We start from the raw sequence: 24,276 nt of genomic DNA, 5'->3' as shown, positions 1-24,276 counted from the left end.
TTCACGTTCTCTATGTGTATAAATCTCCCCACTGTATTTTCCACTGAATGCATCCGATGAAGTGAGCTGTAGCTCATGAAAGCTTATGCTCAAATAAATTGGTTCGTCTCTAAGGTGCCACAAGTACTTCTTTTTTTTTTTTTTTTTTTTGCGAATATAGACTAACACGGCTGCTACTCTGAAACCTTTGTATTCTGTGTTAAATTAAAATCAATATATTTGAAAATGTGGAAAAACATCCAAAAATATTTAATACATTTAAATTGGTATTCTATTGTTTAACAGTGCTATTAAAACTGTGATTAATTGTGATTAACTCAAAAAAAAATTAATCACCTGAGTTCCCTGCGATTAATCAATAGCCTTAATTTAAAAGTGTGATGTTAGATGGAGCTAGATAACTTGATCTCACAAACATCTTATAAGGGAGAGCCCAAGTTTTAACTCTACCCTCTTAGCACATTCAAAAGTGCAATTGTTTTATCTTGCCAAGTATCAGAAGGTGTGTTAATGAGATCAAATTAGGTTACTCTAGTATTACATCTTGTCTCGACAAGGTTTGTGATTTATCCCTTCTGCAAGAGGTGTGAGGAACGCTTACCTTTTTATCACAAACAAGAATGCAGTGTGTCAGTTCTAGGCAACTGTGCACCTCTGTTCCCTTTCTGTGATCTAGCAAGGGCACCCACTCTTAGGGTTCCATCTCCCCAGCCTTCACCTCTTTTGAGCAAAGATATGTCTCTCTCCTTCCCAACCAGAGTATTTCCAGGCTGCATGGCTCCCTGCCTACACAGTGAATTCAGGCTGCATGGCTCCCTGCCTACACAGTGAATTCCCCAGCATAGACAGACTGCCTCTCCAGGTCTACATCTGTGCTTAGCTTTTCAAAGCATTTGAAAGGTAATCAATTTGCCATAGATATTACACAGCTCCTTCTAAGCAAGTACATTTATTCTTAAGGTAAAATTATTACAGAGAAAACAATTAAACAAAACAAAACAAAACCTACATGCTTGTTTATAAGCTTACCAGAGACCACCCTTTGACTCCAACAAGGGCTCTGGCTGGTGAACAGTACTTCAAACCAAAGGGGTTTTCCTATGGTTACAAGTTCATTACCACTTTGGCTCAGAACAAGCACCCGCTGAATCTGAGGGTCACTCTTTTATCCAGTTTGGGCCTCTGGTCTGTAGGTGATCAGCAGACAAGCTTTCCCCTCAGGATGCAGCTTCAAAAGGATGGGTCCAGAGGTGAGAAGTTGCCTTCCCCACCTCCCAGGTGTTTCCTAGGAATCCCACTTAACTTTGTCTAGCACGTTGTTTCAAATAGTCTTTTGTAGCTCTTCACACTTCCCAAGGTTTACATTAGTGAGGTCTCCTCTTTAGAGACGTTATGTACAATTCTGTAATAATACACAAACTTTTGCATTTTAAATACAATGAACTAAGATGCTTAAACTTAATTCAGTGTGGTTTTTATAGGATATTGCAGGAAATTGCTGTATCTGTCTCAGAGTATCTGAAATTGTGTTCCAGAGGAAGCAGGGATCTGGATTCTGGTGGATGGCACTTCTCTGGCGTGGGGTCAGTCAATGTGCTTTTCCTCTAGTGGCTCTTATTCCCGGGATCCTCAGTAAGACTAGACCAACAGAGCTCCAGTCTTACTGATTTATGCCAACTTGGGCATGTCAATTTTAAGTTTTGGCTCTAGCATTGGAATCTCTGTTAAATGTCCTTCCTGATCTACTATCCAAGATCAAGGAGAAGTCTTCCATCTAGATCTGAAATCATTGAGCCTGTCAGCATGGATGTTGACTTGTTAAAGCAGCTTGGACAGCAGTTATTCCCTGGAAGTGCAACTTAATCCTCCTTACATAGAAGATTTATACTTTGAACTTTTGAAATGGTAAAAATTTTCTGAATGGGTGTTTTGTGAAGACTTTAATCCTTATCAGTCCGCCATGCTGTTAATTCTAGATAATTTGTTATATCTTGAACAGCCTGGAATTTTTTTGAGTAATGTGAAAGTTCATAGAATCATAGAATATAATCATAGAATATCAGGGTTGGAAGGGATTCAGGAGGTCATCTAGTCCAACACCGGCCAATCCTCAACTAAATTATCCCAGCCAGGGCTTTGTCAAGCCTGACCTTAAAAACCTCTAAGGATGGAGATTCCACCACCTCCCTAGTAACCCATTCCAGTGCTTCACCACCCTCCTAGTGAAAAAGTTTTTCCTAATATCAAACCTAAACCTCCCGTTCATCTGGCAGTCACACCAGCATTCAAGAATACCTGTATTTGTACATCCTACTTCCAAAGGCTTTTCACAGATTGAGGTCAGATCATCTAGTTTGACCCCCTCCCTCCCGTATGATACAGCCCATAGAACCTCCCCAACATAATTCCTAGTGTGTACCTTTTAGAAGAGCATCCAATATGAGCACCTGGGGAATGGAGGTTGTTCATAACTCTGAACAAAACGATATGGTGGTTCTTTCAAAAGTTTACAACTGAACATTGACTTAATACAACTTTGAAACTTTACTATGCAGAAGAAAAATGCTGCTTTTAACCATCTTAATTTAAATGAAACAGTTTCCTTTATCTTGTGAAATCTTTTTTTTTAAACTTTTTCTTTATTTCTGTAGTAGTGTATGTCTAATAGTGTACTGTGCTGTATTTGCTTCTTTTGGTCTTTGCTGCTGCCTGGGTGTGTACTTCTGGTTCCAAATGACGTGTGGGATTGATTAAGTGTGATTAATTTAGTCACACTGCCTTTCAGAGTAAGTGCACCAAATCTGTGTGGTCTAACTGCAAGAGCAAACTCCCTTCCAGAGCCAGGTATCCTGATCCCCAAGATTCCACTGTGTAGAAAACAGATGTATAAGCCAGTGGCAAAGTGTTTTCCTCTGCCTCTTGTGGCTGGCCTACTAATGTTAATGCTATTAGAGTCACTCCTTTAGCTTGAGTGGCTATGCTCTGTGCTATGGCTCTATAGGACCTAGGTTGACATGTGGAGGAGTCAGTATGGTGCCACACACTAGAAAAAAGAAAATCCTTCTAAACTGTCTAGAAATTACACACAATTAAAGAATATTACGGTTGGAGTGCTTGATCTTGTAAAGTTAGGAAACGCCAGAATTAATATGGCCTGTGCAACTTTACTTTGCTCCAGGGTGGTAAAAACTGATTTAAAAAAAAAAATAGAATTTGAGGTTTGAATTTACTAGAATCTATTAGAGACAAGGTGGGTGCACTAATATGTTTTATTGGATCAACTTCTGTTTCGAGCTACACGGAGCTGCTCTTCTTCAGTGCTGGTATGTGTGACTTGGGGTGTCCAGGACTGAGAGTCACCTTGTTACCTCACTGCATCCAGAGAGAGAGAGAGAGATGCTGGTGCTTAACTCGGTGTCAGCTCCCTGAGAACACCAGCCTAGTAGCCACCCAAACAATCTCCTCAGGGCAACGCTAGCCCTCATTGCTTTGCAGGCTAACAATGCGTGCATCTCAGTCCCTGAGCTCCTTTGAAGCATTCCCCTGTGATATCCAGCCCCTGTCTCTGGCTACTTACAGGAATACAGGTTTGCTTTCCCCAGGGGACAGTGTACACACCATGTCAAGGCTGATTCCCCACTCTGGCACTCGAGTGCAGAAGGTGGGGGCCCACAAGGATTCTAAAAATTAATACTTGCCACTCCAGGCTTGTATTAAACTTCCAAGGTTACAGCTTTTCTCTGACCTTGGATTGGTAGATGCTTCCATCACCCACGTGCAAAACCCCTTTGAGAACCCAGGAAGATGCACTTGGGAATTCCTTCCTGTGGGGTACCCTCAAACCCTTTCATCCCTCCTCTGGGGAAGAGCGGAAGGGGAGGGGGGGGAGGAGAAAGGGAAGTCGGTTGTTTCCACCAGCTAATTAAACAACATGTGCACAAACCTCTTAAGACACACAAATCCAATTCTGTTCTTAAAAAAGGTAAACATTTTTTCTTTTTTTTTAAAGAAGAAAATACATCTGGGAACTTAGGCTTTTGCTAGATTTAAAAAAACAACTACAAGGATTAAGCATCAAGAATAGCTCTTTTGAGGTCCAGCTTAAACGTTACAAGCAAAATAAAAGCACCTGGGGTTAGCACAGAGGAATCCACAAGCCATAAAGGAATAAGAGAGAAATCTAATTGCATCTTCCTAGACATTTCCTGATCTACTTACATATCTGCGGGTTTAGATGATTAGTTTCGAGGTATGATATGGATGATTTTTCATACCTGGTCCAAGCGTCTCATAGCATAACTGTTCCCTGTCTGCCTTTCCCCAAGAACAACAACTGACAGACAAAAGGGGAGTCTTGTTTCAATTTTGAAAAGTTCTAGCCTTCCCATTGGCTCTTTTGGCCAGGTGCCCACTCACTTCCTTTTACCTATGCAGAGCAGTGAGACTTTTTAACCCTTTACAGGTAGAGCAATTAGAGAACTGCTACTGGCTGGCTGAGTGTCCATAAAAGGGAGCTACCTTCCCCCCTTTCATTTATCACAATACCAGTTTGTTCGAGTCATCTGAGGATCAGTTCCCATATATCACATCACAGCACTGAGATATTTATTGTGAAAAAAATCAAATTTATTGTCAAGGATTAAGAGATAATGGAAAGAGGAAGGTTACGTATAAAAAAATCTGTACGTACTTTCTAGCGACTAAACTTAAACAGCATAACCATCTGCCTAAAAGGCATCTTATCTTGCCTGAATGTCCTTTGCAGTGCTTCAGAACCAGGATAAAGAGCTGTCTTTTGGCTTTCTCTTTGTATCCCTCAAAATGCATGTTTTGTCCCCAGAGTCAGGATGACCCCCAGGGTATTCCTTGGTGTGGACTTCATATGAAAACAGGGCTTCCATTGTGTTGGCTTCCTGTACGCTTGTACCGAGAGGCAAACAGTTGAATATGCATCCTTTGTCTGGTAGAAACCTGTTTGTCAACCTTGCCTTGATTCTGACATTTTTAGGAAGACACTTAAAATGTCTTGTTGTGTGTATTTATAGGTAGGTTTGTGGATGTGGGTACGTACACACACAGTATTGGTTAGTCTCTAAGGTGCCACAAGTACTCCTTTTCTTTTTGCGAATACAGACTAACACGGCTGTTCCTCTGAAACCAGTATTTGTACATACATCTCATGCTGATACTCATGACCAGCATGACCCCAGCTTTTATTGAAGACCTCACGTGACATTTTTTATGGATAGAAAGCAGTGTGCTAGTTTGTCAGGAGTCAAACTCCTGAGTTTGTCAGGAGTTACTGTTACAGAGCAGTGAACCCTTTACCAGTTAGCATTGAGGGGTTTTTAGGGTCACATTATGTGAATTGCCAAGACTGTGGGGGCCTGTTCTTAATATCTGACTCTGAATGCTGTCTGTCTTCTCTCATACTTCTTGCAGTTGAAGTTGATGCAGTCTGAGTTGAATGTGGAAGAAGTAGTAAACGACAGAAGCTGGAAGGTACAGAACAGTTGTTGTTTTATTAAGTTTGTGATGTTATCTGTTTAAACTGATGCATGACCATAGTGCATCGGAGTGTTATGGAGGGGGTGAGGGGAGGAAAAAAGTAGGCAGTTCTAGGGAACTGGCTCCAGATCCCTACTTTCACCTCCCCCCTCTGAAGTCATTAGTTTACAGATAAAGAACCCTTCAACGAAACTGCGAAGGAAAGATAAAAACAGGCTGAAAGGTGTGCATGAGAGAAATGGGCTTCACCTGCAGGTCACCTATTCTAAGTCTGATTCAGGTTTGTAGTGACTAAAAGTTGTTTCCCTATGTTTAATGGTTTCTGTGAGGTGAGTTGGTGTACCTCAGTGTAGCTCTTGGGGGATAAGTATCTGTTTCACAAACACCATCACATCTGGCATTATTTGGCCTTCTTGTGAGCCGTCTCAGTTGGAGATACCTAGGACTGAGTGGGCCAGGAAGACTGAACTCCCTTCTACCTCTGGAAGGAGCTTGTGCGTGTCAGGATGGAGGCACCCTTGTGCGGTGAGGCACTGTGTAGGAGGGAAATTCTGCTGCCCGTACTATACCAGTTTTGTGGAAAATAGTCCTTCAATTTCTGGGGTGGGTAATCTAGCACCAAGATCATTTTAAAGCCAAGTACTAGAACTTCTGGGCATCTCACTTCTATGAAGTGAGCTGTAGCTCACGAAAGCTTATGCTCAAATAAATTGGTTAGTCTCTAAGGTGCCACAAGTACTCCTTTTCTTTTTGTGAATACAGACTAACACGGCTGTTACTCTGAAATCTGACTCCTAAGATCCTCTTCTAGTTTCAAATAGGGTAGAAAGTTTTTGTCCAGTAATCCATATCTCATTCCAGTATTCCCTACAGAAAGGGGATTGATTCTCGAGACACTAATACTGATATCAGGCCAGGCTGTATTATACTGTCTGTTCTGGTACTGTGGAGTCAAGTCCCAGGCATCCTGTCTAAGTAAGCTCTGACCAGTAAGAGTTGTATCTCATTTTTAAATTCTGAAACCCCCAAGAGGTAAAAAAGAGGGATGCACAGCACAAGAGACAAAAAAAAAAAAAAAATGGATTTTTCTCTTGTTTGGTGCAGATGAGAGTAGGGAATAAGAAACCGGGACTCTGGGATTTTATCCCCACTTCTGCCAGTGTCTTGCTGTATGACTGAGGGCCTGGCTACACTTGCAGATGTAGAGCACTTTGAGTTAAATCAGCCTTCAGAGAGTGCAGTAGGGAAAGCGCTGCAGTCTGTCCACACTGACAGCTTCAAGCACACTGGCATGGCCACATTTGCGGCACTTGCAGCGGCATTGGGAGCGGTGCATTATGGGCAGCTATCCCAGCATGCAAGTGACTGCAGTGTGCTTTTCAAATGGGGGGGGGGTGAAGTGTGACAGGGAGTGTGTTGTGTGTATGTGGGGGGAGAGAGATGGGTTTTTGGGGGACTGAGAGCATGTCAGCATGCTGTCTTGTAAGATGAAACAGCAGCAGACACCCCCCCCCCCCCGGTCACACACAGCACTCCACACTAATGGTTGCTTTGTCTCGGAGCAGATAAGCAGCCAGCTGTTAGAAACGGAGCTTTCAAAGGGCATATCCGCATTCCTGCAGCGATTCAAAAACAATGACAAGAGCGGCCACTTGACTTAAGAGGATTATGGGACGTTTCCGGAGGCTGATCAGAGCGCAGTAATGCAACACCTCATTCACACTGGCGGCGCTCCAGCGAGGGCGCAGCAAACGTTTTTCCACTCGCCGAGGTGGAGTCCCAGCAGCGCTGTAGCCACGGAGTCAGAGCGCTCTGCGTGACTTGCCAGTGTGGATGGATAGCGAGCTAGTGCGCCGGGGGCTCCTTTATTGCGCTGTAACTCGCAAGTGTAGCCAAGCCCCAAGTAAATCTAATTTCCTTCTTCTTTAGTCTCTCTGGAACATCAGAGTACTATAGTCTTGTAAAATGCTTTGAACCCATTGGTTGAATTAGAGACTGTTAGTCTATTATGCAGTTGTGCAGCATTACAAATGGCTGCCTAATTGCCCAGTTTTGTAAGTGGCTGTTAAATTGTGTACCAGAACTGAAACTGTCATTTTTTAAAAAAAGTATGTATGGCAGAAATGTGGCATATGGCAGTATGTATGGCCTTATGGCAGAAAAATAAACTTCAAAATGCAAATTAACGCTAACCAGCACCAGAGCTGGTTGCAAAATAGGGTTGGTTTGTTTTTGTTAAAAGTGAAATTGTTTTCACTTCAAAATATTTTTTCAGAAGTGTTTCATGCTTTTGTCCAAAAAACATTACCAAAATGGTCACTGAGTTTTTGTTTCCTGCAAAGCAGGCTCTTGGTAAGTAAGCCATTTTGATAACTTTTTTTTTTATTGACCACTTTAATTTTTTTTTTTTTAAATTGCATTTGACAAACTGCATTCAAAGTATTTCAAACAGTTCTACCCAATACATTGATCTGTGTCTCAGTTAGGTGACAGCCTGAAATAGTATCTTTGAGGGAGGTATGAATTGCTCCCATCCATATCAGTGGGAAGCCATGTCAGTGGGTAGCAGCCATGTTAGTCTGTATTTGCAAAAAGAAAAGGAGTACTTGTGGCACCTTAGAGACTAACCAATTTATTTGAGTATAAGCTCACGTGAGCTACAGCTCACTTCATCGGATGCATTCAGTGGAAAATACAGTGGGGAGATTTATATACACAGAGAACATGAAACAATGGGTGTTACCATACACACTGTAAGGAGAGTGATCAGGTAAGGTGAGCTATTACCAGCAGGAGAGCTGGGAGGCGGGGGAAGGGGAAACCTTTTGTAGTGATAATCAAGGTGGGCCATTTCCAGGAGTTAAAAGGAATGTCTGAGGAACGGTGGGGGTGGGGTGGGGGAATAAACATGGGGAAATAGTTTTATTTTGTGTAATGAAACCAATAGCAGGCACAGCATTTTCACAGAAGTGTGATTATTTTTAATTGAGTGAAAGCTGCTTTTTGGACTAATTATCTTTACCTCATTCACCTCAAATTGGCAGTTACTAAGAAATGAATACTGTGTCTCTGGGGAACTTGGAAAGTAGGTGTGGCTTAGCAGAAAAAGGGTGCTGTTTTATGGGATTGTCTACTAGTAGAGGTGAATTTGGTTTATACCACCCATCTAGCCATCAAGGACTACGTTCACAAAGAAACTTAGGTGCCACTGAAAACCCCTGCTAAGCTGCCACCTAACCCTGGAGTCACCTAAAAATCACTCAGAGCCTACATTTCTGCCGTTAGGTGCATCAGGGACTTGAAGTTTCTTCCTCTGGGCATGTATACGGCTGCCTCAGTCTTGGTGCCCAGGTGCCTAGCTCATGCTGAAGCCCCAGCAGGATCCTCAAACCAGGTGAAACTAGGCATTACCCTGCCTGTCTTGCCTGCATGGCCCAATCTGGTAGGTGTTTTCAGAGCACGCTGAACTGCACACAAACTGGGAGGGGAGGAGAGGTGAGCACTCACCTGAGAGGTGGGAGATGCATGTTCAAATCTCTTGTCAGGCAGAGGGGGTATTGAACAGATCTTTGAAAGTAGAATCTGAAGCTGTGCACTATGCAAACTTACAATTTTTTGCTGAGGTTGGTGGCAGGCCCTAAAGATCCTTTCCTTTCCTTTCCTTTCCCTTCCCTTCCCTTCCCTTCCCTTCCCTTCCCTTCCCTTCTCAATCCAGAGAGCATGGGACTGTAGAAAGGGACAACTCTGGAACAGTTTTAAGTACTTCTATAAAATGAGCCATAATTGGCTGAACACTAAATACCCTACCCTTCCAGTTGGTGGTAAGAATGTGTGTGACGCATGCATTACAGCTCACGCTATTTTAGGGTATGTCTACCCTGCCCACGTTACAACCCAGCGGCAGCGCTGTGACGTGGGCAGCGTAGTCACGCTGCGTCGCCGGGGCACCGCTCTCCCAGTGATAAAAAGTAACCACCGCGAATGAGGGGTGGCAGCTTTGTGCTCCTGGCAATAAAGCACCGTCTATTCTGGCACTTTTCAGCGCTAAAACTTTTGTCGCTTGGGGGTGTTTTTTCACACCCCCGAACGACTAAAGTTTTAGCGCTGAAAGTGGCAGGGTAGAGACAGCCTTAGATCTGAAAAGGTAAGAGTCAGGTCTGGCTCTTACTTAAGAAATCTCCATGATAAACCAGGAAAAGGTATTGAGTCTGAATCAATACTGAGTCAGCACCCCAACTTGAGTCTAGGTGGTGCCCTTGCCATTTTTCAGGGCTTGTCAGCACACAGACTGGTAACGAAATAACTAACCCAGTTGTAAGTTGTCTCTCTAGTTATTTTGGTGCCGAAGCATTATTTCAGTTGAGTGTTTTATTTCAAGTTAACTTAAATTGATTTCTATAGTTGCTTATCCCAGTGAACTCCGATGGTTAATTTCTTGTATGAGCCAGTTGTATGGGGTTTGAGTCCTCCAATTAGGAGAAATGGGAAGGTCATCTGAGCTTACTAGTTCTATTTACCAGATTTTAGCCACGCATGGTGCTGAATGTGAGTGTTGCAGGTGGTAGAATGTGCAGCTGAAGGGACTGACTGCTATCAAGTAGTCAAAATTATTTTGATCCAAAAACATTGAACTGATTGCAAACAGCATACAATAACTCTACAAAGCTTTTACAGACTGGTGTGACCCATAAATGTAATTTGCATTTCACCCTCCACTGTAATGCCGCACCCCTGGTGGGCAACATGGCATCTGTTGAGCAGCACAGTGATACAACACAACAGATGAGCTCAGAAAGTAAAGAACAGCTGTATCCAGTTAAAATGCCAAAGTGAATTTATTGACTGACAGAATGTAGTACGCCAGTGTTTTTCCTCTTGTGAAATGTGCCACAGGTGAGTGACCACAAATGGTTACGATCTAAATTTTGTCTCATCTGAAAGTGAGCACCTCTAGTGCTATGCCATCTCTTAGCACCAGGCTGCAAGTGTTGGAATACTGACCTGCAGGGAAGGTGACTAGGCCCAGGGATCTGCGAGAGTGGTAATGATCATTAATGCTGCAAGGTCAGTCGTCAGTCATAGTTTTGACGTGTGCACTGTAGAAAGGGAGAATTGCCAGTTCTGGCCCCAGCTTCTGTTGTGTTGAGGATGCTTATTACAAGGTACGACTCCCTTTTTATTTTGGTCTCCTAGGTATTTAATGAGCGCTGCAGAATTCACTACAAGCCTCCAAAGAGCCAGTGATGCAAGAGTGCTGCCCGTGAAGTTGTTCTACAATCATGAGAGCAAAGCTGAAGAGACATGGGGCAAGCTGAGAGAGACCGTTCCAGAACCAGGAGAACCCTGCCTCATTTTGTTTTCAGACTCATCTAGTTAAAATCTCACATTCAGCTGATTCTCCTAATTAAGAGAAACCAACTCCTATTTTGTACAAAATGTGAAAAACTAATACATTTTATAACTATTAAAAAAAATTTCAGATGGAATGGGATACTACCGCTTTCTTGAGTTCCCCAACCCACAGCAGCCCTAGAAGGGGAAGAGATAATAGAGAATTGCTCCCTCTGTTGTTGCACCAGGGAGATCTTCCTGTATTACTGCTTTCACCTTTAGCATGGTGGATAAATGTAGTCTACCCTTAAGTGTGACCTGACATGGTCAAAAAAATATAACTTTTATAGTTTGAACGAGTTTAGTGCTCAAGCAGTGCTCAAAGTAGGAGGCTAAAGGCTTTGTCTTGAACCATTTACCACAGGTGATAGTTCAGTAGGGTTATACACAGACACTGCTTTGCCAGTACACTTCAGTCCTGACCTGCAGACCCTCTATATACCATTCCTCTCCTCCCCAACCTGGATCTATAATATCTACTAATGCAGCTCTGGGTTTCTTTTTGAGCAGACACTGCTAACTGGAATAGACTGCATGATGGCTTTGTGATGGAGACAGGAATGAGGCACCCAAATCCTTTTTCACCTGACATTTTAACAGTGATGACTGTGTTACGAATTTTAACAACTGATGAAAGTATTAATGCCAAACTTGCTTTCTGAAGTATCTTTGAAACCAGTTTGATGAGCATACCAGTGCGGTAGGAGTTGGTGAGAGAAGAACTGCATCTCTAGACTTTAAATGTGCTTATTTGTGATATCAGTGAAACTGGACATAGTGTTTCGTACCTAAACTTTTCTTGGAAGATGAGCATCCTGTATAAGCAGCTCAGAATAGGGGGTGTTGAGTGGCTTTCATTAACTCACACACAATGTAACTCCCACAAGCTAGGCTATTAGGTATTCTGGGGTGGGTGTCCGTCTTCCCTGGTGGAGCTGTTCCACTTTTTATAAATTAAATATTCATTGAAAGCGAGAGTGACTTTATAACCTGGTGGCTCAACGGGTAGTGATCAACGGTTCAATGTCTAGTTGGCAGCTGGTATCAAGCGGAGTGCCCCAGGGGTTGGTGCTGGGGCTGGTTTTGTTCAACGTCTTTATTAATGATCTGGATGATGGGATTAATTTCACCCTCAGCAAGTTCGCAGATGACACTAAGATGGGGGGAGAGGTAGATATGCTGGAGGGTAGGGATAGGGTCCAGAGTGACCTAGACAAATTGGAGGATTGGGCCAAAAGAAATCTGATGAGGTTCAACAAGGAAAAGTGCAGAGTCCTACACTTAGGAAGGAAGAATCCCATGTACCGCCACCGACTGGCTAAGCGGCAGTTCTGCAGAAAAGAACCTGGGGATTACAGTGGACAAGAAACTGGATATGAGTCAGCAGTGTGCCCTCGTTATTGGGCTGCACTAGTAGGAGCATTGCCAGCAGATCAAGGGAAGTGATTAATCCCCTCTATTCGACACTGGTGAGGCCACACCTGGAGTAATTGCGTCCAGTTTTGGTCCCCCCTCTACAGAAGGGATGTGGACAAATTTGAGAGAGTCCAGCGGAGGGCAACGAAAATGATTAGGGGGCTGGGGCACATATGGACTTATAAGAAGAGGCTGAGGGACCTGGGGTTATTTTTTCTGCAGAAGAGAAGAGTGAGGGGGGGATTTGATAGCAGCATTCAGCTGCCTGAAGGGGTGTTCCTTAGAGGATGGATCGAGGCTGTTCTCAGTGGTGGCAAGGAGCAATGGTCTCAAGTTGCAGTGGGGGAGGTCTAGGCTGGATATAGGAAACACTATTTCACTAGGAGGGTGGTGAAGCACTGGAATGGGTTACCTAGGGAGGCGGTGGAATCTCCTTCCTTAAAGGTTTTTAAGGCCTGGCTTGATAGAGCCTTGGCTGGGATGATTTAGTTGGTGTTGGTCCTACTTTGAGCAGGGGATTGGACTAGATGACCTCCTGAGGTCTCTTCCAACTCTAATATTCTATGATTCTGTAGCACTCACTGGGTTGGGGGAGACTTGGGTTCAAATCCCTGCTACAAGTCAGGGTAGTGGAGATTTAAATCTGGGTATTGAAGTTTGGTCCCCAGGTCCCTAGGCAGTCCTCAGACTGGACCACCACCCAAGTAGCTCACTGTGACCAGCAGAGCATGGGCTGGTAGAGCCTAGCTTACTGGAGGCACGGCCCATGAAGGTCTTTGTGGCAGAGTGCTGGGCAACTCTCTCTGAGCCAGCAGGCTGGTCACTGCAGCTCCAATTAAAGACCTCTTTAAGAAGAGCTGTGCCTAATCGGTAGGTGGAGGGGAGCTGGAAGGCTAATTAAGCCATTAGGCAGAGGATACAAAAGGGCACAGAAGGAAATAGGAGAAGAGAAGCAGACAGTGAGAGGGATTGCTCTTCCTTCCTTGCCTCAGGAGCTGAGGGCTCCCTATGACTGTAGGAGTATGGCTGTATAGTGTACAAGGGTGGTGGGAACCAACATTGTAAACAAATTCCACTGGGTTTTTTACCAGCATAAAGGTCTCTGAGCTGTTTGTGGACTCAAGCAGAGGCAGGAGTGGGTGGGCCCTGCCACACTCCTGATGGGAGGAGATGTTCAGCCTCTCTGATTGGCTTGAATCACTCTTTAAGCCCAAAGGAGACACAGGAAGTTATCTGGTTGCCTCCTTGAGGGTTTTCCAGGCAGACCTACCCTGGGCTGGGCTGGCAGGTGGGTGGAGAGTGGCTGTGCCCTGGAGATGGCAAAAGCAGGATGAATCACACAGAAGTTGCTGTAGAATGTGAGAGAGAAGAAGCTAGGAATGAAGAATGGATGCACATTAGACAACAAGAACAGACACATCTGAAGAAGCAGCAGGAACAAAGGGAACAAAGAGTAGGGTGGGAAACCACAATATTGGCAGTGCCAAATCGCTGAATAAGGAAGTAAAGATGGGGCGGGGGGGGGGGGGGGCAAACCATCCACAGCTGTGAAAATAACATGTAAAGCAAGGACTTTACATGTCAGGATAAAGCTAGGATATCAGTTGTTTTGGTCTAAACCATGTATTCCACCCCCTTTGAGATTTTAGGAGTGTCAAAAGTTTGGATATGTGACAAATATGTGAAGAGGTAAAACAAAATGTGGTAAATGTGGAGGGGAGCATTCATATGAAAACTGCAGAAAAAGCAGACCTAAACTGTATTGACTGTGATGATAACACAGTACAGTGTATGAAGGATACATGGTACCTAAACAGGCTAGGGATTTTCGAAGAACAAGAATTATCAACAAGATATCTGGACTTACACAGAAGCTAAAAGCTGCTAAAAAGTATTTAAAGAGACAAGTGAGGAAGGGGAAAACCAATAAGAGAAGGTACCTTTACTACAACATAATGTCACAAAAGGTATGATATATAAGAGAAATAGAGAAAGATATATTTCTTGAAAAGAGAGAAATTTGTAGTATTTATGATAGAAGTAATAAACCACTTCACAAGCAGAAAAGAGAACAGAAAGAATAAAGATTGTAATTAGGGCTGTCAAGCGATTAAAAAAATGAATCTTGATTAATCGTGTGATTAAAAAAAATTAATTGCAGCTAATTGCACTGTTAATAGTAGAATACCATTTATTTATATAGAATCATAGAATATCAGGGTTGGAAGGGACCTCAGGAGGTCATCTAGTCCAACCCCCTGCTCAAAGCAGGACCGATCCCCGAAGGGATCGGTCCTGCTTTGAGCAGGGGGTTGGACTAGATGACCTCCTGAGGTCCCTTCCAACCCTGATATTCTATGATTCTATGAAATCATCCCAGCCAGGGCTTTGTCAAGCCTGACCTTAAAAATATCTAAGGAAGGAGATTCCACCATCTCCCTAGGTAACGCATTCCAGTGCTTCACCCCTTCCTAGTGAAAAAGTTTTTCCTAATATCCAACCTAAACCTCCCCCACTGCAACTTGAGACCATTACTCCTTGTTCTGTCATCAGCTACCACTGAAAACAGTCTAGATCCATCCTCTTTGGAACCCCCTTTCAGGTAGTTGAAAGCAGCTATCAAATCCCCACTCATTCTTCTCTTCCGCAGACTAAACAATCCCAGTTCCCTCAGCTTCTCCTCATAAATCATGTGTTCCAGTCCCCTAATCATTTTTGTTGCCCTCCGCTGGATGTTTTCCAATTTTTCCACATCCTTCTTGTAGTGTGGGGCCCAAAACTGGACACAGTACTCCAGATGAGGCCTCACCAATGTTGAATAGAGGGGAACGATCACGTCCCTTGATTTGCTGGCAATGCCCCTACGTATACACCCCCAAATGCCATTGGCCTTCTTGGCAACGACGGCACACTGTTGACTCATATCCAGCTTCTCGTCCACTGTAACCCCTAGGTCCTTTTCTGCAGAACTGCTGCCGAGCCATTCGGTCCCCAGTCTGTAGCGGTGCATGGGATTCTTCCATCTTAAGTGCAGGACTCTGCACTTGTCCTTGTTGAACCTCATCAGATTTCTTTTGGCCCAATCCTCTAATTTGTCTAGGTCCCTCTGTATCCTATCCCTACTCTCCAGCATATCTACCTCTCCTCCCAGTTTAGTGTCATCTGCAAACTTGCTGAGGGTGCAATCCACACCATCCTCCAGATCATTTATGAAGATATTGAACAAAACCGGACCCAGGACTGACCCTTGGGGCACTCCACTTGATACCGGCTGCCAACTAGACATGGAGCCATTGATCACTACCCATTGAGCCCGACAATCTAGCCAGCTTTCTATCCACCTTATAGTCCATTCATCCAGCCCATACTCCTTTAACTTGCTGGCAAAAATACTGTGGGAGTAGTCTGCCATGTGCTACCTTCGGTAATTCCATGTTGCATTACAGCCCATTTTCCATATACTGCGATGCATTTAGTAATCCTTTCCTTCAGAATTTATTCTGAAACCGTACATGCTATTAAGGTCAGGCTAAGAGGTCTGTAATTGCCTGGATAACTTTTTTCCCCTTTCTGAAATATAGGTTGGCTATTCTCTGCTCATAAAGTACTGATCCTAAATTGATAGATTTATTAAAAATTCTGGGTATTGGACCAGCGGTCTCATCTGCCAGTTCTTTCAGTATTCAGGGATGGAAATTATTCACCCTCCCAATTTGAGCAAATTAAGATCTAAGTCTTTCGCCTGCCATGTGGTAATCTTTGCTTCTCTACGCATTCCACCAGCCATCCTGCCTTCATGTCTGTGTTCTGTACTTTCATCTTTATTGAAAATTGAGGCAAATTATTCATTTAGTTTTAGGGCAATACTTAGATTATCTTTTATCTCTACCCCAGCCATACTGCATAGTGGCCCTTCCTCATCCTTCATTTCCTCTTTTTATTGTATAACTACAAACTAGAGAGATAAAAGTTTAACCAGTTAACCAATAAGCATCGGTCTTATTAGTTTCGGTTAACGATTAAACTCCGCTGCCGCATAGGGCAGCAGAACCCTACGTAAAATGTGCAGCACCCCCCGCACCCGTAGTTCCCTGTTTATGTGAACTCCTTAATGGTTAACCATTTAATGGATAGAATTTTAATAGGTTACACAGTTACTATTTATAAACCCTGTTTACATCCCTACTACAAACCTCTTACTGTTAATTTCCTTTGCAAGGTCTAGCTCAGCTTGTTTTAACAATTCTAAATTTATTCCTACGTTTTTCTGACCTCCAAGGCATATAGTTGTCTTTGATTGCTCCCTTTTTCCTTTCCCTGTATGTTCTGTGTTTATTCCTAATATTCTTTTTGCGGTGGTAATTCAAGTTAGGTGTGGAGCTCTTTCTTACAAGTGTATTCCCTTACATGGGTTTGTAAATTCCCAGATAGATTTTGTACCTTTGACTTAAAGAAATTCCAAGTGTTCTGAGTGCTAGTCCTTGAGCACTTCGGTCCCATTGACTTCTTGAATTAATTCCCTTAATTACCCTTTTGAAACCAAAAATCCTAGTAGCCAACCTTGTTTAGATTCATTCCACTTAATTTAAACTGAACCAGTTTGTGATCACTCAGTCCAAGGTTATTTCCTATGACCAGCTCCTATATAATATCCTCACTATTTAACAAAACCAAGTCTAAAATTGAATGACTTTTTGTTGGTTCAGTGACCATTTAGTGAAGAAATCTGTTGTTCTCTATGATGTCCAGATACACAGGTATAACTGGGCTGTATCATTATGAGTAGCATTTATTCTCCAGTATAAGGACACGTTAAAAGTATAACTCTTTTTGAGGTGCGTCCCTTGGAATTTTCTTTCAACTGAATAGGTCCTCTGGTCTATATGGTTGGTGATTTAGTGCACGGCAGGCTAGTGCACTGTAGATTTACAGCCTGGCTTGCTGTAAACTAAATCACATAGACAAGTCCTGTTTCACAGATAAGGCTACTCAGTAGTTTATCAAGCTTTGCAGGTGTACAGTATGGTGTAGATGGAGGATAGTAATAGATATAGGTACTCAAACTGTAAGCACAAACCTGGAAACTCTTTACTGATAAAGACTACAGGTGTGTACCTCATATTGAATAAAATGTTAACTGTCTTAACTCTCTTAACCGTAGTTCCTTGAGATGATTGCCTGTATGAATTCATACTTTAGACAATTCCCTCAATTTTCGAGCTAGCATTGTCATTTGTGGCTGTACATTTGTACTCACAGCCTTATGTTTGAGCCCAATGGTATCAAAGGGAATGAAAGTGCAAATTTGTCACTCATTTCCTTCTGAAAAATACAATGCACAGCCTGAATAGTCCCTCAGAAACTCTGTGGCCTTGCCTAGGTTAGTATTTCAAATAGGGCTGTCAAGCGATTAACTGAGATTAATCACGGAATTAATCTCAGTTAAACAATAGAATACCAATTGAAATTTATTAAATATTTTGGATGTTTTTCTACATTTTCAAATATATTGATTTCAATTACAAACAGAATCCAAAGTGTTCAGTGCTCACTTTATTTTTATTTTTTATTACAAATATTTGCACTTTAAAAAACAAGAGAATTCTACAGAAAAATACTATGTACAAAAACCCCCTGCATTCAAAAACAAAACAATGTAAAACTGTGGAGCCTACAATTCCACTCAGAACTAAGACAAACAAGTTTGTTTACATTTACGGGAGATAATGGTGCCTGCTTCTTGTTTACAGTGTTACCTGAAAGTAAGAACAGGCATTCGCATGGCACTGTTGTAGCTGGTGTCGCAAGATATTTACCTGCCAGATGCGCTAAAGGTTCATATGCCCCTTCATGCTTCGACCACCATTCCAGAGGGTGTGCACCCATGCTGATGAAGGGTTCTGCTCGATAACAATCCAGAGCAATCCCGACCGACGCATGTTCATTTTCATCATCTGAGTCATATGCCACCAGCAGAAGGTTGTTTTTTGTTTGTTTGGTGGTTCGGATTCTGTAGTTTCTGCATTGGAGTGTTGATTTTTTAAGACTTCTGAAAGCATTCTTCCACACCCCATCCTGCTAATTAGAGATGTAAAGGGTCCATGTATTATATGTGGAGATTTGAATAGCCATAATGAATTATGGGGAAGTGGGAAATCTGATCACAATGGCAAATGTTTGGAAAAGTTTATTGATGAGCACCATCTGATAATACTAAGTAATGGAACACCAGTTAGGTTTAACTCAGTTACTGTTTCCTTTTCCTGTTTGGAGCTGGGAATTGCAACAAGTATAGCTAGTAAATGTAGCTGGGAAATTTACAAGGAAGAGGGAATGGGAAGTGGTTGTTTCCCTGTACTTAGTATGAACCAAGGAAAGGATGATATTGAAGACACGACTAGAGGAACTCCTACTGGGAATTCTAAAAGGGCTGATTGGAAGCTCTTGTGGAGTAAGTGTGACGAGTGCTTGAGCAACACATGTATAAGTCATGAACACAGATGGTGTACTACAAACAAATATAGGGGTAGGATTAATCTACGTGGAATCACAGACTTGTTGGGGTGGAAGAGATCTCGAGAAGTCATCAAGTCCAGTCCCTGCATTGAGGCAAGACCAAGTAAATCTAGACCATCCCTGACAAATGCTTGTCCGCTCTGTTTTTGAAAACCTCCAGTGAATGGGGATTCCACAGCTTCCCTTGGAAGCCTATTCCAGAGTTTAACTATCTTTCTATTTAGAAAGTTTTTTTCATATATCTAACCTCAATCTCCCCTGCTGCAGATTAAATTCATTACTTCCTGTTCTGCCTTCAGTGGACATGGAGAACAATTGATCACCGTCTTCTTTATAACAGCCCTTAACATATTTGAAGACTGTTATCAGTCTTGCTGGGAGCTGGAGGGGGCACCACTCACTTGGGGGGCAGGAGGATGGAATGTAACAGCAGTGACCCCAGCCCCAGGGAAGGTAGAGACTTGTATTCATTTAGGTGGAATAAAGAAGCCCAAAGAGTCAAAGGTGTTAACATGACCCTAAACCTGTCCAGCATTAAACAGTTTTAAACAAGGCTCAGGGTTTGTTATATAGAGAGATTTCAGCCTTCTTAGTACCATGGCAAACACATTTAGGAAACTCATGACAATTTATTAATTGAAACATAAGAAAGGAAAGAAATCAAAGCAAGGCAAAACCCAATGAAATTGAGTTATGCAACACAAACTTAGTCAAAACCCATCAAAGTCTTTTTAGAAAGGTTGACTATTAGTATCTTATTGTGCCAAACAGCTTTCCTTGGTGGGGAAGAAAGGATTAGTTCTGTGTTTCAGCTTGAGCTGGGAATCATAGTCACTTTCCTGCTTTTGACAAAACAGACCCATAAAGAGGGAAAAAAGATTGGATAGTAAAAGATGGGGGAAATGCAGCTTTTATTGACATTGTTGGGATACAGGGCAGCTAGTCAGTCTCAGACAGATGTTTTGCATTAGCAGGTTGGCTACAACATCTGTTGCGCCGGATTCTGGTTCACCGCCCCGGTCAGGGATGTCATGCTGCAGAACTCTTTCTGCCCACAGTGCTCATGTGCTGTTTGCAAATGTTAACTCCTTCTCTTTGCTAGGGCAAAAACTGGGTTTAGGTCGGGAATAACAAACAGGAGCTGCCTACACTCAAAACACTGAGTATACGCCACACAAACAGCCCAGACTCGCTAAATATTACTACTCCTTCACCCTTGCGCTGAAGATTCCTTCTGTGATGGTGCCTTCCCTTACCATCCCTAAGCCCTGGAGACCACTGTCATGCAGGCCACCAGACTGCTGAAAATCCCCCCGGCAAGAAGACATCCTTGTCTGTGCTGTTCAACATATTTATTAATGATCTGGAAAAGGGAGTAAACAGAGAAGTGGCAAAGTTTGCAGATAATACAAAAATGTTCAAGATAGCTAAGCCCAAAACTGACTGCGAAGAGCTACAAAGGGATCTCACAAAACTGGGTGATTGGGCAACAATATGGCAGATGAAATTCAGCATTGATAAGTGCAAAGTAGTGCCCATTGGAAAACATAATCTGAACTACACATATGTAATGATGGGGTCTAAATTAGCTATTACAACTCAAGAGAGGTCTTGGCGTCACCATGGATAGTTCTCTGAAAACTTCACCTCAGTGTGCCAGCTGTGGACAAAATGACTAACAGAATGTTAGGAATTATTAGGAAAGGGATAGATAGAAAATATCACAATGTCACTATATAAAATCCATGCTGTACCCATACCTTGCATACTGTGTCCAGTTCTGATTGCCCCATCTCAAAAAGGATATGGTGGAACGGGCAAAGATTCAGAGGAGGACAACAAAGATCTCAAGGATATGGAGTGACTTACATATGAGGAGAGACTAAAAAGATTAGAACTGTTCATCTTAGGAAAGAGATGACTGAGGGGGGATATGATAAAGGTCTGTAAAATCACAGGTAAGTATGACTGGTTTCCAGCTATACACTTGTAAGTGTTCAGTGGCGCCTGGAGCCTTGGCATGAGCTTGTGCCTAAGCCTGCCAACATCACAACCACCACCTTTTACCATCTTTTACAAAGATATAAAGCACTGGTTTTTACCTCTGGTAGCCTGAATGATATGAGACCTTGAAATTGTAACATTATCTGTGGAAAAATACCTAAAATTTAAAACAAATTTTAAAGCGTAAAAACAAAACAAAACAAAAAAAACCAACCCACCCTAGAGTGACTCATATTAAATGAGGACATTGATATAATAGGCATCACAGAAACTTGGTGGAATTAGGATAACCAATGGGACACAGTAACACCAGGATACAAAACGGGGGAGGGATAGCTCAGTGGTTTGAGCATTGGCCTGCTAAACCCAGGGTTGTGAGTTCAATCCTTGAGGGGGCTATTTAGGGATCTGGGGCAAAAATTGGGGATTGGTCCTGCTTTGAGCAAGGGGTTGGACTAGATGACCTCCTGAGGTCCCTTCCAACCCTGATCTTCTATGATTCTATGATATTGGAAGGACAGAACAGGTCATGCTGGTGGGGGAGTAGCACTATATGTGAAAGGAAGTGTAGAGTCAAATGAAGTAAAAATCTTAAATGAACCAAACTGTTCTGTTTGAATCTGTAGGGATAGTAATTTCATGCTTGAATAATACGAATATAGTAGTAGGGATATCCTACCGATCACCTGACCAGGATGCAGAGTAACAGCCGTGTTAGTCTGTATTCGCAAAAAGAAAAGGAGTACTTGTGGCACCTTAGAGACTAACCAATTTATTAGAGCATAAGCTTTCGTGAGCTACAGCTCACTTCCTCAGATGCATATCGTGGAAACCAGTCGGAGAACACTTCAATCTCTCTGGTCATGCAATCACAGACATGAAGGTCGCTATCTTAAAACAAAAAAACTTCAAATCCAGACTCCAGCGAGAAACTGCTGAATTGGAATTCATTTGCAAATTGGATATATTAATTTAGGCTTAAATAGAGACTGGGAGTGGCTAAGTCATTATGCAAGGTAGCCTGTTTCCTCTTGTTTTTCCCTACCCCCCCCCCCCCCAGATGTTCTGGTTTAACTTGGATTTAAACTTGAAGAGTGGTCAGTTTGGATGAGCTATTACCAGCAGGAGAGTGAGTTTGTGTGTGTATGGGGGGGGGGGGTGGGAGAAAACCTGGATTTGTGCAGGAAATAGCCCAACTTGATTGTCATGCACATTGTGTAAAGAGTTGTCACTTTGGATGGGCTATCACCAGCAGGAGAGTGAATTTGTGTGGGGGGGTGGAGGGTGAGAAAACCTGGATTTGTGCTGGAAATGGCCCACCTGATGATCACTTTAGATAAGCTATTACCAGCAGGACAGTGGGGTGGGAGGAGGTATTGTTTCATATTCTCTGTGTATATATAAAGCCTGCTGCAGTTTCCACGATATGCATCTGAGGAAGTGAGCTGTAGCTCACGAAAGCTTATGCTCTAATAAATTGGTTAGTCTCTAAGGTGCCACAAGTACTCCTTTTCTTTCTGACCAGGATGGTGACTGTGAAATGCTCAGGGACATTAGAGAGGGTATAAAAATAAAAAACTCAGTAATAATGGGGGATTTTAACTATCCCCATTGTGATGGGTTGGACCCCCCCTTTTGGGGTGCCACCTGATGTACTGGGGTCCCACTAAGCCCACCCATTCCACTAGCCTGGGCTCCCTCACCCTGTCCTGCTGCACACAGAGGTAGGGACATATCGAGCTGTAGAATCACACAGAGTCTGCAATCAGCTCTGTGTGGGAAGAATCACCTTGGAGATTTCCCAGCACTCAGGTGCACACACCCTCTGGAGTGTAAACCCAAAATTATATTGTCTTGTGGTGTACAGAGATCTATACAGTGTAAGCTCATGACATTCGTTCCCCCCACCCTCAATGTGGAGGAAGATATGCACAGCTTCCCCAACCCCCAGTTATGTATAGCCCAAACTGGGTTTTAGAATAAGCAAAAAAAAGTTTATTAACTACAAAAGGTAGATTTTAAGTGATTATAAGGGACAACAAACAGAACAAAGCAGATTACTGAGCAAATAAAACAAAGCACGCAAACAAAGCTTAATATACTAAAGAATACTGAGTGCAAATAATAACTTTCACCCTAAATGTTGTTTTAAGCATGTTGCAGAGTTTCTTGAAGGTGAACTGCATGGCTTGCAGCTTAAATCATAGAATCATAGAATATCAGGTTTGGAAGGGACCTCAGGAGGTCATCTAGTCCAACACCCTAATCAAAGCAGGACCAATCCCCAACTAAATCATCCCAGCCAGGGCTTTGTCAAGCCTGACCTTAAAAACTTCTAAGGAAGGAGATTCCACCATCTCCCTACGTAACGCATTCCAGTGCTTCACCACCCTCCTAGTGAAAAAGTTTTTCCTAATATCCAACCTAAACCTCCCCCACTGAAATTTGAGACCATTACTCCTTGTTCTGTCATCTGCTACCACTGAGAGCAGTTTAGATCCATCCTCTTTGGAACCCCCTTTCAGGTAGTTGAAAGCAGCTATCCAATCCCCCCTCATTCTTCTCTTCTGCAGACTAAACAATCCCAGTTCCCTCAGCCTCTCCTCACAAGTCATGTGTTCCAGACCCCTAATCATTTTTGTTGCCCTCCGCTGGACGTTTTCCAATTTTTCCACATCCTTGTTGCAGTGTGGGGCCCAAAACTGGACACAGTACTCCAGATGAGGCCTCACCAATGTCGAATAGCGGGAACAATCACGTCCCTCTATCTGCTGGCAATGCTCCTACCTATACAGCCCAAAATGCTGTTAGCCTTCTTGGCAACAAGGGCACACTGTTGACTCATATCCAGCTTCTCATCCACTGTAACCTCTAGGTCCTTTTCTGCAGAACTGCTGCCTTACTACTTGGTCCCTAGTCTGTAGCAGTGCATGGGATTCTTCCGTCCTAAGTGCAGGACTCTGCACTTATCCTTGTTGAACTTCATCAGATTTCTTTTGGCCTAATCCTCTAATTTGTCTAGGTCCCTCTGTATCCTATCCCTACCCTCCAGCCTATCTACCACTCCTCCCAGTTTAGTGTCATCTGCAAACTTGCTGACGGTGTAATCCACGCCATCCTCCAGATCATTAATGATCATTAAATCACGAAACCTCCAGGTATTCCTTTCACAGGCAAGATCTTTCTCACCTGAGTTCAGTCCCTACCCCCCCTAATGCTCCCCCACCTTAGTTGCTTTGTTTCTTCAGGTGTTTTCAGCAGTCTTCCTTCTTGGGTGGGGAGGCACTGGAGAAGAACCAAGAGTAACTCCGCAGCCTTAAATAGGATTTACATATGTTGGGAACCTTTTGTTTCCTAGTCTGATGCCCACCCCCTTCCAGTGGAAAAATACCAGCAGCTCAGGATGGTATCCTGTACCAGGTGACATGATCACATGACCTT

At 43.0% G+C, this 24,276-nt stretch overlaps 1 protein-coding gene across 9 annotated transcripts in view; it reads left to right on the top strand.

Annotated features, from left to right (window-relative positions):
* The window catches only part of MIX23 (mitochondrial matrix import factor 23), a 62,831-nt gene that overhangs the window by 25,851 nt on the left and 12,704 nt on the right, over positions 1-24,276 (top strand). For 4 of the 9 annotated variants that reach the window (XM_073310797.1, XM_073310782.1, XM_073310773.1 and 1 more), the window contains one exon: positions 5,443-5,502. In XM_073310797.1, coding sequence (XP_073166898.1) covers positions 5,443-5,502 — 60 coding nt within the window. Of the gene's footprint in view, positions 1-5,442; positions 5,503-8,793; positions 8,951-10,701; positions 12,054-24,276 lie in introns of those variants that run through there. The other 5 variants (XR_012154808.2, XR_012154809.2, XM_073310809.2 and 2 more) reach the window with 5 other exon arrangements.

This window comes from Lepidochelys kempii, chromosome 1 (assembly GCF_965140285.1).
Source record: "Lepidochelys kempii isolate rLepKem1 chromosome 1, rLepKem1.hap1, whole genome shotgun sequence".
NCBI classification, from domain to species: Eukaryota; Metazoa; Chordata; order Testudines; family Cheloniidae; genus Lepidochelys; species Lepidochelys kempii.
Note: the sequence above shows the minus strand (reverse complement) of the source record. Positions and strands in the feature narration are given on the sequence as shown.